At 36.2% G+C, this 16,024-nt stretch overlaps 1 protein-coding gene across 1 annotated transcript; it reads right to left on the bottom strand.

Moving 5' to 3' along the window:
* Positions 1-6,498: 6,498 nt before the first annotated feature.
* Positions 6,499-12,917, bottom strand: LOC108984944 (probable inorganic phosphate transporter 1-8). The gene is given in 6 exon segments (XM_035682587.1): positions 6,499-6,927; positions 12,211-12,282; positions 12,284-12,323; positions 12,325-12,445; positions 12,448-12,884; positions 12,886-12,917. Coding segments are annotated over 6 exon segments (1,122 nt in total). The 5' UTR covers positions 12,909-12,917.
* Between the last annotated feature and the right edge of the window lie 3,107 nt (positions 12,918-16,024).

Genomic DNA, 16,024 nt, shown 5'->3' with positions numbered 1-16,024 from the left:
TTATAAGCAAATTATTTATTTGTGATCAATTATTTTTTATAAAAATAATTATTTTTTGTTAAAATAAATCTCTTTTTATCGTAAAAAGTCATTATTATCATAAATAATTCATCACAAATGTTCATTTTTCTTATAATGAGTCATCATTAAATCACATTTTTTCCCATTGTTTTGAGGATCTCACCGAACATATATATTATTATATGATTATTGTTATATCTATAAGAATTAAGTAAAAATAATTTTATAAATTGATATAATTTTTTTTGATATGTTAAATCTATTTTATAATAAAAATAATTTTATAATCACATCAAGTTACATTAATTTATAGAATTATTTTTATATAATTTTTTGTAACTAGAGTATTTTATTTATAGAAGGATTGGATTGTGAACCTCTTAGAACAACACTAATATTGTTGATTTTGACAAACAGGTGCACGCATTTTTTATGAATATTATCCGTGCAAAAGTATAATCTTCATGGCATATTTTAGATGAAAACATGAATTATTGTACGTACGGCAAAATATATATATAGATGAAAACACGAATTTCAGATCATATATAAAGGGAATTGAATAGAAATATAAAATATAGCCTCGGGGCCGAGAGAACCCTAGCTAAATGCATGATGCTTGTTCGTTACGGGGCTTTTTGAGCAGAGCAAAAACACCACCGAAATTACAATATTTCGTGGACATGCCATGCAGTAGTAGAGCTAGCCAGCATTAAAACAAAAGGATGAGGGTTTGGTTTGCACATGCAACAGCAGGTGACTAAGATAAGGTAGCAATAAATATAAGAGGGTGAAGGTCAGGGTCATTGCCCAGGCGGCCTGCAGGCACCACCGACCTTCTCTGAGTCTCAGTCTCAGTCTCAGTCTCACTCCTCTCCCTACCGCCCTACGACATTAGGGTATAGATGTAGAGGCATGTCCACAGAGGTCGTGTCCCTTTCTTGTTATAATTATCATTATTATTGTTATTAACGAAGATTCAACAAAATACCCAGAATGCAATTCAATCATCGACCTCCCAACATGTTTCTCTGTTTTCTGCATGGGGTACCCTCCGTACGTGGGGTGCAATAAATACTACTCGGATTTGTGACGAGGCTTTAGATTTTTATATGCAAATATACATGCCGTCTGCGTCTGTGTCATGAATATGAGCTGAATTGAGAAAGATTGTATTGGGAGCTGGGGGACCGAAGGTTTTTTTCGTGTGGATTCTAACTTTTATTTTTCTTTGGATAATCACTTCACTTATATATATACACACAGGTACCTAATTAAGGCCGGAACCGTAATGAAGCATTATAAAGCATGTATGCACACGTGAGAAGGCTAGCCAGGGGTGTGGTGTACTGGTTCTTTTGGGTGAAAACGACAGGAGAAGTCGTACGCATCAGTGCAGGCTGCTGGTGCTGCTAATTGGGATCTATTATTTATGAGGGTTGGCCCTGGATCATAGCTAGGTTGGGAGTTGGGACCACGCCAATATCCTTTTGTCGTTTAATACCATTTCGTTCAAATCTCTTTTTCTTTTGTTTTTCTGTATTTCGATTTACTGGTTATGTTTGTGGAAGAGTACAGTACTGCATCCAGCTGCAGATCGAGGAAAGTCATTACATTTTATTGTACCGCTACAATCAATTCAGACGATAGAGAGTACTACTAGTACCTAGCCATAATAGAGTGGACCCACCTATATATCTGAATTTATATATATATATGTATGTATGTAAAAGATATATATTCAAAAAAAAAGAAAAGACATGCATGGAATGATGTTTTCTTTTCGGTAGTCATGATCGATGAAATTCAATCCTCTGATCAGTACATTATGGAAGAAAGTGGCCGGTACTGAGCTTTTAATGCTTATGGCGACTAATGTACAATGAGTTATGACATTTATTTTTTATTTTTGTAAGGAAAAGTTTGAACTAGTCCACACCCAATTAGTTTCAATTCATTGATTAAGAATTTAGAGTGAGTTTAGATTTTAAATTCATCTGAATTTATTATTATAATTTTTTTAAATTTTAATATAAAATATAATAAATAATTTAATTTTTTTAAATCTTAAAATAATAATAATATTAAAAAATAATATTCTAATAATATTTTATCATTTTAATTCAATTTAATTTAATTCACCTAAACATATCTTTAATGAACTCATCACTGATCTTTGCAGGCATTTCGAGGAAGAATTAGGAGGGGTTTGGATTTAAAATTTATTTTAATTTATTTTATTATTATAATTTTTTTAAATTTTTATACAAAATATAATAAATAACTCATATAAATTTATATAATTATATTTAAAAAAATAATATTATAATAATATTTTTTTTAAAATAATATTTATTTTTTTTTTATCTCAATTGCACGCACAATCCTTATTCAAGATTGTTAATAAATTTTCTCTTTTCATTAAATTAGACCTATAATTAGCATAAAATTAATTAAGAAGTGATTGGTGTGTAAGAGGGTGAAGTCATGATGAATGTAGTGGATAAAACTACTAATAATGGCAACTAACTTTTGGTCCCAACCTATGCCATCAATAATGGTCTCAGCTATAAAACAGTGGCTATTTATGAGACCGACCACCACGTACGGGAAAAATAGCGTATCATTGGGGAGAACGGAGGGGGTGGTGGGTTGTGTTTATGGTGTTCGGCACTCCTAAAAAGACGTGTAATTATTATAGCAAAGCCTCTGCAGGAACAGTAAATTGGAAAACAAAAAATAGTTGACGGGTTTTGCAGAATGTTCTATGATTCCCATTGTTAACTTCCGCAGTAGTTGTTCAGAAAGATGATAGTGATTTGAATGCATTAATTATCGCGTAATTTTTAGTTTAATTTGTTTTTTAATATTTCTGTCGGAATTTGCAGCAGGTTTATATATCAGTTGAAAACAAACCTGCAACATTAATGACTCGTGCATGTCTTTAGCATGTTCCTGATTCCAAGCAATCCACATAAAAAGTTCCGAAAGAGGATTATCTTATAGCATGCATGATCTGTACAAAAGAGGCAATATATATGTATATAGTATGTGGATCACACTTTATTTGTTTTTGCAGGGCAGTAGTTGTAGTTGTTTATATATGCACCGAAGTAAAAGTTAAGGGAAATACTACCAGCCGGTCGAGTGTGATTCTTCTTTTTACACCAGCGAATAAAGAGGTATCACGTATAGAGTAATAAAATGGAGAATACGTTCAATTCAATTGATTGTGTGAAAAATATAGAATCAATTTCCCTCTCCTTCTCCCTCCTCCCCCACTCTCGGCTCTCTATCTCTCTCTCTAAAGTATGCATTCTCTCTCCTATGAAGAACAATCTCTTTCGAAATCCCTCAGTCTCCATCCCTCTCCTCCCTTTGTTGCTCCTCTCAACCATAATTAGATCATTAGAGCCCTCAAGGCCGTCGAGATGGACTTTGTGGCCTCTACTGTTGAGTTACTCGGATTTGAACCCCATAAATTTTTAACAAAAAAGTCTGACATTGTAGCAAAAAAACAGTCTAAAGGGTTGTGTGCATGCCTTTGTGGGATATCCGAAATTCTGTGGATGTGAACCCCACCCACACATTATCTAAATGCTGAAAGAGATATAGAACAAGGTTATCCTCTTCTAAATATGACTAAACTTGTAGAATGTCAAGAATAATAGCCATGGACATCACAATGCTTAACCTGAATTCAAAAGCACATTCAGAAACTTGGACATGATTTAAAAATGGACCTACATTTTCATCCCTGATGTTTCTTTGAGGTAAAAGCACTCCTCAAAAAGCATTCGCATGCATATGAGTACAGCCATAAGAATTACACGTTAATAGCCATAACAAGTTTAAAATGAAACAAAAACCATAAATTAAATTAGAAACAACCCAAAATTTTGTGTGCATATTTTAGCTTAAAAAGACACAAATATAGTTTTATCAAAGGGAAAAATGAGAAAGAAGATGGGAGAGGAGAAAGGAGAAGGGAGATGACTTGGGTGAGGTCAAAGACAAAGGTAAAGATGGGAGACGAGAAAGAACAGGGGAGAAGAGAAATGAGAGGGCGCGAGAAAGGTAAAGACAGATCGGAGATTTGATACAATAAACTAGCCTACACTATAAAATACATAAATTTCCTATATGGTGAGATTCTATTGGTTGGTATAAAGTGGGGAAGGGCATCCGATCGATTTTGAGTTTTTTCCAAAAGCTAATTGATTGTGACAAACCCTACAACAATGCTTGCAACAGGAGCTTTGATCGTGGAACTACTAGCCGTTTGAAAGACATGATTAGTTGTAAGATGAAAAGAGTGGAGTGCGTAAGCGCCGCACAATTATTTTGAAAAAGAATTATGTCTATTATTTAAATTTTTTTTTTTTTATATAGGTTTCGTATTTACTCATTTACATTGAATCTTACTTCTAATTTCCTAAATTCGCTATTATCTATCCGACTTCATTTAAATCACAACAATGCGACTTGTATAGTCAGATTACAGGAACACAAAATTCTGTTTTCTTGTTTCCTCTTGGAAAGTACTAATATTGCTTAATACTCTGTTTTCCTTTCTCTTATAAATTTCTGGTTTTCTTCAGTACTTATGTTGTATCTTACTTGTGATTTCCTAAAGAACTAGTTTTTTTTTTTTACATGGTTTCGGAGCTCTCTCTGGATTAATCAATTGTCGATCCACCCTACTTAATGATTATGGATGCATGCTTCTTCTTCTTCTGATGTCAATCCTACTGAAGATCTTTGAATCCATTGTTCTCACGTCACGATGAAAATCTTGGAGCGTGCTACTCTGGTTTCATAAGCTTTTACTGTTAAAAATTTTCTATGCGAGACAGTCATGAGGATGGCAATTAGTACAAAGAAAAAACAAGCATTGTAGATGGATCGATTGCTAAACCATCCAATATTGCAGATCCACTTCACAAACCTTGGATGAGATGCAAAAATATGTTGCTATCTTGGATTTTGAACTTTGTTCCAGAGAAATTACATCGAGTTATGATTTCATGAAAGCAACAGTCCTAGAGTTTTTAGCTATTTCTGCACCTACGCACACCCCACATACACAGGATCGAAATTCAGTACGTACTTATTTTTACTCAAATTAAACTGTTTGTGGGATGGAACAGATCATGAACTAAAAACCACAGCTAGCCTTCTTTGTACTTGCAGGCCTTAAAGATTTTAATCGATTTACAGCTGCAAGCATATGTCAGATGCTTCTTAATGGACTTCAAAGTTTGTTTTTTGTTTTTTCTCGCATTAGAGACAAATCTTGTTGCTTAGATACTTCTCTACCGATCAACAAAAATCTCTTAACTTGTCTTACAAAAGGAGAAGCAACTAGAAATCATGATATCCAGTACTATTACTGCTCCAAATTTGGAATCTGTCACTGCTTTGATTACCATCCCAAATAGTCCATTTCAGGAACTCATGCAAAATCTGTCACAATAATAATAATAATATGTCAAATCGAAAAGACAACCCTATATATATATATATATATATATGCAGCTAGCCATTGTAGTTACAGTGGATAAAATGTAGAAGGGCACTCACGGGTATCCACCAGTAAGTCAAATAGAAACAAGACAAGAATGAGCACAGTGAATCCAGTGACTACAGTTCCAGTCAATCATGGCAGCATTGAAGTTCCTCAACTCTCAAACACAGTTGAACAATGTCAGCAACTTGGTATCAGAATAGAAGAAATAATTATGACTTTGCAGGGCATATCTGATGGCCATTTGCATCAAAGAGTTTTGGGTTACATCATTGTGAAGGATTCGTGGGGTCCAAAATGGGGAGATCTAGAATGGCCATATAAGAATGAATAGAAATCCTAGGAAGCCTGAAGAGCTTTGTGGACCGAACAGAATGCCTTCTAATAATAACCCAATCTGCCTAAAAACTAGGAAAGAAGGAATAGCGAAATACTTGGTTTTATTTTGATGCATTGTTTAATCGTTTACTTGCTGGGCTTTGGATAGTCTGTCTTGAACAATGTGAGCCAAACCATCTCCCTTTTTTGGAATTATAAAATCTGTGGATTTTAATTCACTTGCTATAAATTATATCATTTAGATTAATCTGTGATCATCTGTGATAAGGATCTTGATCTCTTGCTTACATCTCTTGGTGGACATTCATTGGCACATAACAGTTCTAAAATTATTCAATGACTATTGGTTTCACAAATGTACGAAGTGATTTAATTGGCCGAGGAACTCCAGATGGTATACATGAATTTCCTATCAGCACACAGAACAGAAGGTTTTCTCCAGTCAGGAAGCTCGATTCTAAAGAGAGTTTCTAGCATTTCAGCTAGCTATAGCTCCTTTCACAGAAATCATTTTACCATGACAGAAGATAGAGATCCTAAAGAACGTTTTTTTTTTTCACTTTTTGGCATACAATGATAAAACACACACCCCAGTTAAAGCTTCTTGCTCTCTAGGCAACATGAGCAGCTTCATTCAGAGCTTCATGTGACCGCAAACTTGTACCCGAACGAGATCTGCCCAAAGGCATCTCATTTATAAGTTCATCATTGTTCTCGTTCTCCTCTAATGACCTTCCCATTGTCTCACGTGTGAAAAGCAATGTCACCACCAATCCCACAAGACAAACTCCGGAAAGTATTATCAATGAGGGAGTCATTCCAATTGCTCGAGGATAACCATGCTCTTTTTCGTCATGTGAAGCCCACGAAAATCCAACAGAACCAGCCATTAAATCACGGCCATGGCGACGAAAGAATTGCTTGGAGAAGAGGGGATATGGTGGTGGAGTTGGGAGTGGTGGGTTCTGTTCGACAATCTCACTCATCGAAATTTCCAACACTTTCTCCATGTCCCAGGCTGCTTGAACAACATTCTGCTGCTGTATATCTGGGAATAAAGAAATACATAACTGAAAGAGATTACCAATTATCCATTGATTTAAATAATATCCGAGTCTCCATATCCCGATCCCTTTTCAATCTTGAAGCAAAACATGTCAATCAGGTCACGAGCCGTTGAACATTTCTCTTCTTATAACTTATTGTACTTTGCTCAAGTCGAATAACTCTCAAACTTTGGCATTTTTAAACTTTGCTAATTCTACTGCTAAAAATGTGAGATTTTAGTAGGGGTGGGCAGCGGGGCCCCGTTCCCCGCTGACCCGCCCCGTTCGCCCCGCCCCCGCACATGCAGGGCGGGGGATCCGGCCCCCTTAAGCGGGGTGCGGGGGGCCCCACCCGCACCCCATGGATGATGCGGAGGCGGGGGGCGGATGGGGCGAAGCCCCGCCCCGCTTTTCCCCTGCCCCGCTTGAGTTATATATATATATAAAATATAATTAAAATTATATATATATATAAAATAATAAAAAAAACAAATAAGTAGAGTGAAACGGCGCCGTTTTGTTATAGACAAAACGGTGCCGTTTCACTTAGGTCTGGTAAGTGCCGCCCCTCAACTAATGTGAAACGGCGCCGTTTCACTATTAGTTAAGGTTCCCCCCCCCTCCCCGCGTCTGCTTCCCATTTCTGCATTTCACTCTCTCCTTCTCGAACTCTCCTCTCTCACTCTCCTTTCTCACTCTCTGTCTCTGAGTCTCTCGCCGATCTCTCACACTCACTCTCTCTGACTCAGTCTCGCACTCGCATCCACAAGCCTCTCTCTCTCTCAGTCGAATCTCCGTCTCGCAGGAGCAGCACCACCGCTGCCACTTCTCCGTCTCCGTCTCTTACTGGGATTTCACTGCCACTCGAAGGTAAGAAATCCGAAACCCATTCTTTTTTTTTTTTGTTTTGGATTGGAGATTGGAGGAAGGTTGGGTTGAATCGGAGATGGAGGATGGAAAATTTGTGAATTTGTGTGCTGTGGAGAATTTTGTGCTTGTGTTTGATTCGTCTATTTCTTTGTACTTGTTTGTTTGTTTTTGTTTGTAGATTTAGGGTTCCAATCCGAAATTTGTGCTTGAAATTTAGGGGTTTCAATCAAAACCCCTAAATTTTAGGATTTCGGATTGAACCCCTAAATTGATTTAGGGGTTCAATCCGAAACCCTAAATTGAGTTAGGGGTTTCAATTGAAACCCCTTAATTTTCAATTTTGGGGTTTCAATTGAAACCCCCTCAATTTAGGGGTTTCAATTGAAACCCCCCTCAAGTTTAGGGGTTTCGAATTGAACCCCTAAAATTGAGGGTGTTTCAATCCGAAACCCCAATTTCAGTTTGGGGTTTCAATTGAAACCCCTAACTCAATTTAGGGGTTTCAATTGAAACCCCCCTCAAGTTTAGGGGTTTCGGATTGAACCCCTAAAATTGAGGGGGTTTCAATTCGAAACCACAAATTCAGTTTAGAGTTTCGGATTGAAACCCCAATTTCAGTTTGGGGTTTCAATTGAAACCCCTAACTCAATTTAGGGGTTTCAATTGAAACCCCCCTCAAGTTTAGGGGTTTCGGATTGAACCCCTAAAATTGAGGGGGTTTCGGATTGAAACCCCAATTTCAGTTTGGGGTTTCAATTGAAACCCCTAACTCAATTTAGGGGTTTCAATTGAAACCCCCCTCAAGTTTAGGGGTTTCGGATTGAACCCCTAAAATTGAGAGGGTTTCAATCCGAAACCCCAATTTCAGTTTGGGGTTTCAATTGAAACCCCTAACTCAATTTAGGGGTTTGAATTGAAACCCCCTCAAGTTGAGGGGTTTCGGATTGAACCCCTAAAATTGAGGGGGTTTCAATCCGAAACCCCAAATTCAATTTGGGGTTTCGGATTGAAACCTCAATTTCAGTTTGGGGTTTCAATTGAAACCCCTAACTCAATTGAAACCCCCCTCAAGTTTAGGGGTTTCGGATTGAACCCCTAAAATTGAGGGGTTTCAATTGAAACCCCTAACTCAATTTAGGGGTTTATGTTTGGAACTATGTCGTACGTGATTGATAAATGCATGTTTGGAATTATGTCGTATGTTGATTGATTTTTTTATTTTTTGTTGTGTTGTGGAATCAGGAATGTCTTCTCAAAAAGAGTTCACTGATAGCTCTCCCACCCCTACCAGTACCCTTGCCCCTACCAGTACCCCTGACCCAGAACCTAACCCTACTCCAACCCCTGGGAGTGGGAATACACCTTGCCCCGCCCCTAAGCTCACACAAAGTAAGAAACCTGTTTCCGTAGTTTGGTCTCATTTTACCAAACTAGAGGGTGGTGACCCCAATAACCCACAAGCTAAATGTAATTATTGTGGGAAAATATATGGATGTCACTATAGGAAACATGGTACATCCCAGTTAAAGGTCCATTTAGAGGAACAATGCAAGAAGAGTCCAATATTAAGATCCTTAGTGGAGAATGGTCAATCAAGACTAGAAATTGGACTGAAAAAAATGGCGGATGGGAGTAGTGGGGGTTCAACATTGAAGGGGTTCACAAAGTATAATGTTGATGAGTGTAGGAAGAAGTTAGCTCGTATGGTTGTCATAGACGAGCTACCTTTTCAGTTTGTGGATGGGAGAGGGTTCCAAGAATTTGTCCAAGAATTGGAACCTAGATTTATGCTTCCTTCTCGCCACACTGTGGCAAAGGATATTAAAAAGATGTACTGGAAAGATAAAGATGTTTTGAGGGGCCAATTGGCGGGTTTGGTAGTTTGCCTCACTACCGATACTTGGACTTCAGTCCAAAATTTTAATTATATGTCTTTAACTGTCCATTTCATTGATTCTGACTGGATTCTCCATAAAAAGATTATCAAGTTTTGTCAAATAACTGATCACAAGGGTGAGACAATTGGGAAGGCCTTAGAGGCCTCAATCAAGGAGTGGGGGTTGAGTAGGGTTTTGACAGTTTCGGTTGATAATGCCTCGTCTAATGATGTCGCCTTGGGATATCTGAAGACTTATCTTAAAGAGGCAAATAAGACATTCTTGGGTGGTGAATATTTGCATGTTAGATGTTCTGCACATATCTTGAATCTAATTGTGACTGAGGGGTTAAAAGATGTTGATAACTCGGTTGCACGAGTTAGATTGGCTGTGAAATTTGTGAGGTCTTCTCCTTCTAGATTGGAGAAATTCAAGATTGCTGCGAAGAGTGTGGGCATAACATCAAATAGGGGTCTTTGTACTGATGTTCCCACCAGATGGAACTCAACTTTCTTGATGTTGGAGGCGGCCCAAGAATATAAAAAAGCATTTCAATTATTGGGTGATGAAGACATTCAATATGTCAAATACTTTGATGAGCACGGGGGTTTAGGATTGCCTAATGATGATGATTGGGAGGTAGTTGCTACATTTGTTGATTTTCTCGGGCTGTTTTATGAAGTCACGTTGAAGTTATCTGCTTCTTTGCACCCTACATGCTATGAATTTTGTTAACAAATATGTAGGGTGAAAGAAGAATTAGACGACATGTGTAGGGGTTCCAATCTAAGGATGAGGGGGATGACATTGACCATGAGGGTCAAATTTGACAAGTATTGGGGAGATTTGACTAGACTCAATATTTTGTTATATGTGGCTACTATTCTTGATCACCGTCTAAAAATTTCTGGTATGTTATATGGTTTGGGACTTGCGTATGATCAGGCTTGGACTGATCTTATTGGTGAGATGGCCCGCGATACCCTTCATAGATTTTATGATGAGTTTAATGTAATTAAGGGTGGTACTACATCTACTACACCTACACATATCCCAACACCTCCTCCAGACATTGGGGCAACAAAGAAGCGTAGATTGACATGTACGAAAACCCTCGCACATAATCCCACACTAGTCCATCAATCTACAGAGGTGGTTTCAGAGTTAGACAGTTATTTGTCAAGATGATGATGATTTTGACATTTTAGGATGGTGGAAGGTAGCATCAAAGAAATATCACATACTTTATGAGATTGCCCATTGTATATTGGCCATCCCTCTTAGCACCGTTGCCTCGGAGTCTGCCTTTAGTACCGGATGGCGCATATTAGATCATTTCCGTAGTTCATTGTCTCCTACAACTGTGGAGGCATTGATATGCACACAGAGTTGGACGATGGGAAATGATATTTATGTTCCGGATGTGTTAGATTTTAAAGAGACCGACGAAGAGGGTGGTGATCAGTCTGGATCTGGACCATCTGGTAATTATTGTTTTTATTTTATTATTTTGATTTATTTATATTCATTTCAATTTCATCAGTATTTATTTATATTCATTTCAATTTCATCAGTATTAATTTTAGTATTGATTGTTGTAGCAGCACATGAGACGACTCAGACGATGTCTACCTCCACTGCTATATGAACATGTGCTTAAGGCTCAAGCCTCAAGACTACCCATCCGGCCGCCCCAAATGTCACAGTCAAAGACCCAAACCGCTTGCATCTTTTTTTTTTATTATTAATTTCGTAGATTTTTGAATTTTGAATTAGTCTATCAGATGTATGTATTATATATTTTATTTGTAATTTTATAATGTTGATACAATGTCCCTTGTACACTTTTATTTATAATTTTGTAATTGTTTAGACAGTTAGACTTTCCATTTTATTTTTGTAATAGCTTAGTTATTATTATTATTTATTAGTTTATTAGGTAGTAAACTTGTAGTCTATACTCTATAGTAGTATTTCATTAGTCTTAATTATATAAAATTGTGTATGTATATATTATTTTCATTCATGAAATTTTTTTTTTTCACTCTTCTTTTTTAAAAAATGCAAAATTATATTTTTATGGGCCTAAAATGGCCCAGAAGCTGTTTCTGGGCCATTTTCGGCCCATTACAGCGGTTTCTGGGCGCCAAAAAAAGGCCCAGAAACCGCTTCTGGGCCTTAGGCCAGTAGTGGTGCGGGGGGTGCGGACGGAGGACCCCTTCCACCCGCACCCCGTCAACCGGACGGGGTCCCCCGCCCCCGCACTCCGGGGGCGGGGGGCGGATGAATATAGTGGCCCCCCGCCCATGCGGGGGCGGGGGGCAGGGTGGGGGCTACCCCGCCCCGTATGGAGCGGGTAGCACCCCTAGATTTTAGTGCGTTATGATTATTCTGGGATATATATATATATATATAAATAAAGAGGAATGTTCTGATAAAAAAAATTATATATCATCTTATAAATTGGCATAATTCTGTTGATAATAACAGTTTGGACGAAAACAAAAACATAAAATGAAATATAAATGACAACTAATCAATTAATTAATTAATTGATGTACCTGGCAGTTTCAGGCATGGACATACGCCAGTAAAAACTAAAAAGTAAAAGCAGCGGGAACCGCACCCAGCATCAGTATTACTCCAAGCAATATCGGCGTCTCGCGGCGTTCGATCTTCCGGCAATATATTGGATGCACGGTCAAATATGGCACACACCACCATCCTGACCGTCGAAGCGGCCAAAATCCCAAAGCCCTGCATTGTATGAAAGCTCCACGTGTCTTCTTGTTCGCGAACTCCGACATGATCGTCGCCGACAGGGGATAGTCCCCACCGATCCCCAGCCCCAGACTAACCAGCACGCAGCTCTTCCTCGTGCAGAAGGAGAACTCGCATCTGATGGAGCTGAGCACCATGATCGTCAACGCGAGCCCGTACACGCGGCGCCTCCCGACTAGGTCGTCGAGCCAACCGAAGACCAGTTGCCCGATTGCTGTTCCCAGAAGAGCGATGGCCACCATGGTCGAGGCCACGGCGGGGGGGACCCTGTACTTCTCGACGTCGGACTCGATCTCGTTCTAGTAGTACACCCGTCCGATGAGGTTCATGATCGGAGGGATGCAGAAGAGGTCGTAGGAGTCGGTGAAGAGGCCCATGCCGGCTATGATGATCGCCTTGAAATGGTACAACTGAGTTCTCGCACGCAGACACAACTTTTAACGCCATTGTTGGAGATTTTAACAAAAAAGCTCAACGGGCTTAACTAGACTGTCTACATAAGAAGAAAAACGCATCGTGGGTTTGGAGTTAATCTATATATATATAAAGTAATATTATACGTCATATTTTTGTATTATTTTAATTATATTAAATAGTATGTGATATATTTATTAAAATTAAATAATAAATAAATATATAATAAATAATTTTTTAATAATAATAAATATATTACATCTTATTTAATATGATAAAAATAAAATAATAATATATTGTATAAAATTTTATATATATATATATATATACATGAATTGTTGACTCTCTGTGTCGATGATTCATGCGGATCGAAAAACCATGTTGCCATATTGATTTAATAATGTTTTGAATCGCAGTCGTGGTGCCAGGGGCAGAAGAAACTGATCAAACAGCGCGCACCGAACCCATGTTTCCTCTTTATTGTAATGATATGAATTTCAGAATTTGGGTTTTGAGGGTATATTTTTAATTTTTAATTTAATTTTATTTTATTTTCGTTTGCGTTGTTAACTTGTTATAATCCTGAAAAACCTTTAAATTTTAAATTTTTCTGATAAAGGGACCAATTAGTCATGTCTTTTAGAATCAAATGGCGTTATGATCGATTTTGTACTACATCATACGAAATAACAGAAAATGGTAGCAATCATTTTCAAAGTACAGATATGACGTCCTTTTTTTGTATTATAAGATAACATTTAGTCAATTTTTTTTAATAATAAGTTGATAAGATTTATATTAAATAGAAAATTGTTAGGCCCGGTAAATGTAATGTATCTCATTTTATTATTATAATTTTTTTTAAATTTTTATATAAAAAATAATAAATAATTCAAATTTTTTAAATATTAAAATAATAATAATATTTAATAATATTTTATTTAAATTTTAATTTTTATCTTAACTCATCTCATATCAACTCATTATCTAAAGCGCACCTTAATTACATATCTCATATTCGAATTCATTTTATGTAGACATTGTGATTTAATATAATTTACTAAAATCCTTATAAGAATTAACATTCTATTTGTAGAAGTTGAAAAACGATTTGTACAATCTTTAAATAAATAAATTATGTGCATAGACTTTACTTTAAAAAAATATAAAAAAGTTATTTATTTTTTTTTTATTGAGACTCACATTTTTACGAAGAATTTTAAACTTAACTATTTAAGGTTTATACTTAACATTACTAGAGAAGTTTGGTGCCAGGATAATAGTTGTCCACTGAATTTTGGGAGTACGGATATATGGTTAGTGGTGACTATTGGGTATGGGATTTTTTGAAGGATAATAAGGTGATGTGCAGTGATTGGATGTGCCAGCAGTGAGAAATACGCTTGGAAAACAATATGGAAAATGCTGTAGTCACCGATATAATGTTAGGAGGATTTCTACGGATTTATTTATTTATTTATTTCTTAATTTTTTTTTATTTAATGATTAAGTAAGTATTTTTATATTATTTTATTATTTTAATTTTATTTTCTAAAATTATTTTCCAAAAAAAAAATTTCTCGATAAGCATCCTTAGTGAGGATGTCGGTAGCTGTAGTATGGCTCTATTTCATTTGCATCCTCAGTGTGAGTATATATTGAGTCATGCTACACCGGTACCGTCAAGGCTATTTGGCTTTTTTTTATTTTTCTATTCATTTTTTATACCCTTATACATTTAAAAAAAAAATCATAATATCATTCAAAAACACTTTATTAATCATTAAATAATATATATATATATATCGAGACCCATTTATCGGGACATGTAGCATTATTTTTATGTATTATGGTGACTCGTATTTCTTGTAGCTGTTGCTTTGCTTTTATATATTGAAAGTGCGGGATGGCTCTCATCGCATATCACTCTATTCATAATTTGACACTTATAGGAGGTCGTTGTGTTCCCTTTCTCTCCGAGATTTTTCTTAAGCAAGAAAAAGGGGTAGGAATGGCCGGGGCAATTATAGATGATGGTCTCTCTAGCTGAATGTGTCATAGTAGCACTTTACTTGGTAGAAATTGAATAGGAGAAGCTTATTAATTAGTTGGTGGAAAGCCACCAGCGCTCTCTTAAGTCGAGTTTGATTTATAGTTTAGATCCTAATTTCACTAATAGTCTGATGCGTACTTATATTCGAACTCAAACTTAAGAATTAGTACATACCAATTCATATGGGAGTAACTAAAAAACTATAGATCCATCAACTTTGGTGGTGGTACAAGAAGTTGTTATATGGAAAAATTATTAGATATCATTTGATCCTGAATGATATGATATTCTCATTTTATCATAAAACGTCATATTATTAAACTTGTTTACATAAGCACAAATTTTTAACAATATGTATCTTGCAATACGATAGAAATACCACATTTATACTCTCAAAATACTTAATAATTTCTCGTAAATATGTACACTCACGCGCATGCCCACATAGAATCAAATTTCAAATGATCAAATATACTATGGATGAATCTACATGGCGGCCAGCGGGCCACGACACTCTAAGTAGCTCTTATACAACTTATGACATTATTACTCTTTTATATGTGTCGCAATCTTGGGGTTTAGATTTTATTTTCTTTTGTTTCTGCTGATTTTTCAGCAGTCACTCTATATTTTTTTTTTTTTTTTGGGACTCGGTATTTAACAGTAAATCATTATAAACAAAATAAGAAAAAATTAAAAAAAATATGTAGATTAAAAACACAAGTTCCTAATTTTGAAAGTACGGATGATTGAATGATTTAAATATTTCTCTTTTTACTTTTTCAAATTTTAATAGTTGGCAAGACTCTTTTTATAGATTTTTTTTGTATTCATATAATCTCTGTAATGATCAGTTGTTAATGGGGGCTTTTTTTTTTTTGAAAGATTTAGGCTGAAAGATATGGGCAAAGAAAAAAACTATTGAAGCAATTTTAAAGAGGAAAAAAAAAGGATGTATTTTCACAAGTTGAACATTCTATTACCAATATTGAGTTAAATCATTTTTTTATTCAAATTTTTACACATAAGGGTGTGCAACCGGACCGATCCAGTCCAAAATCAAAAAATCCAGGTGCATCAGGACAATTATCCGCCT

Source organism: Juglans regia, chromosome 11 (assembly GCF_001411555.2).
Source record: "Juglans regia cultivar Chandler chromosome 11, Walnut 2.0, whole genome shotgun sequence".
In the NCBI taxonomy this organism is placed as follows: Eukaryota; Viridiplantae; Streptophyta; class Magnoliopsida; order Fagales; family Juglandaceae; genus Juglans; species Juglans regia.
This window is presented reverse-complemented; position numbering and strand designations above follow the sequence as displayed.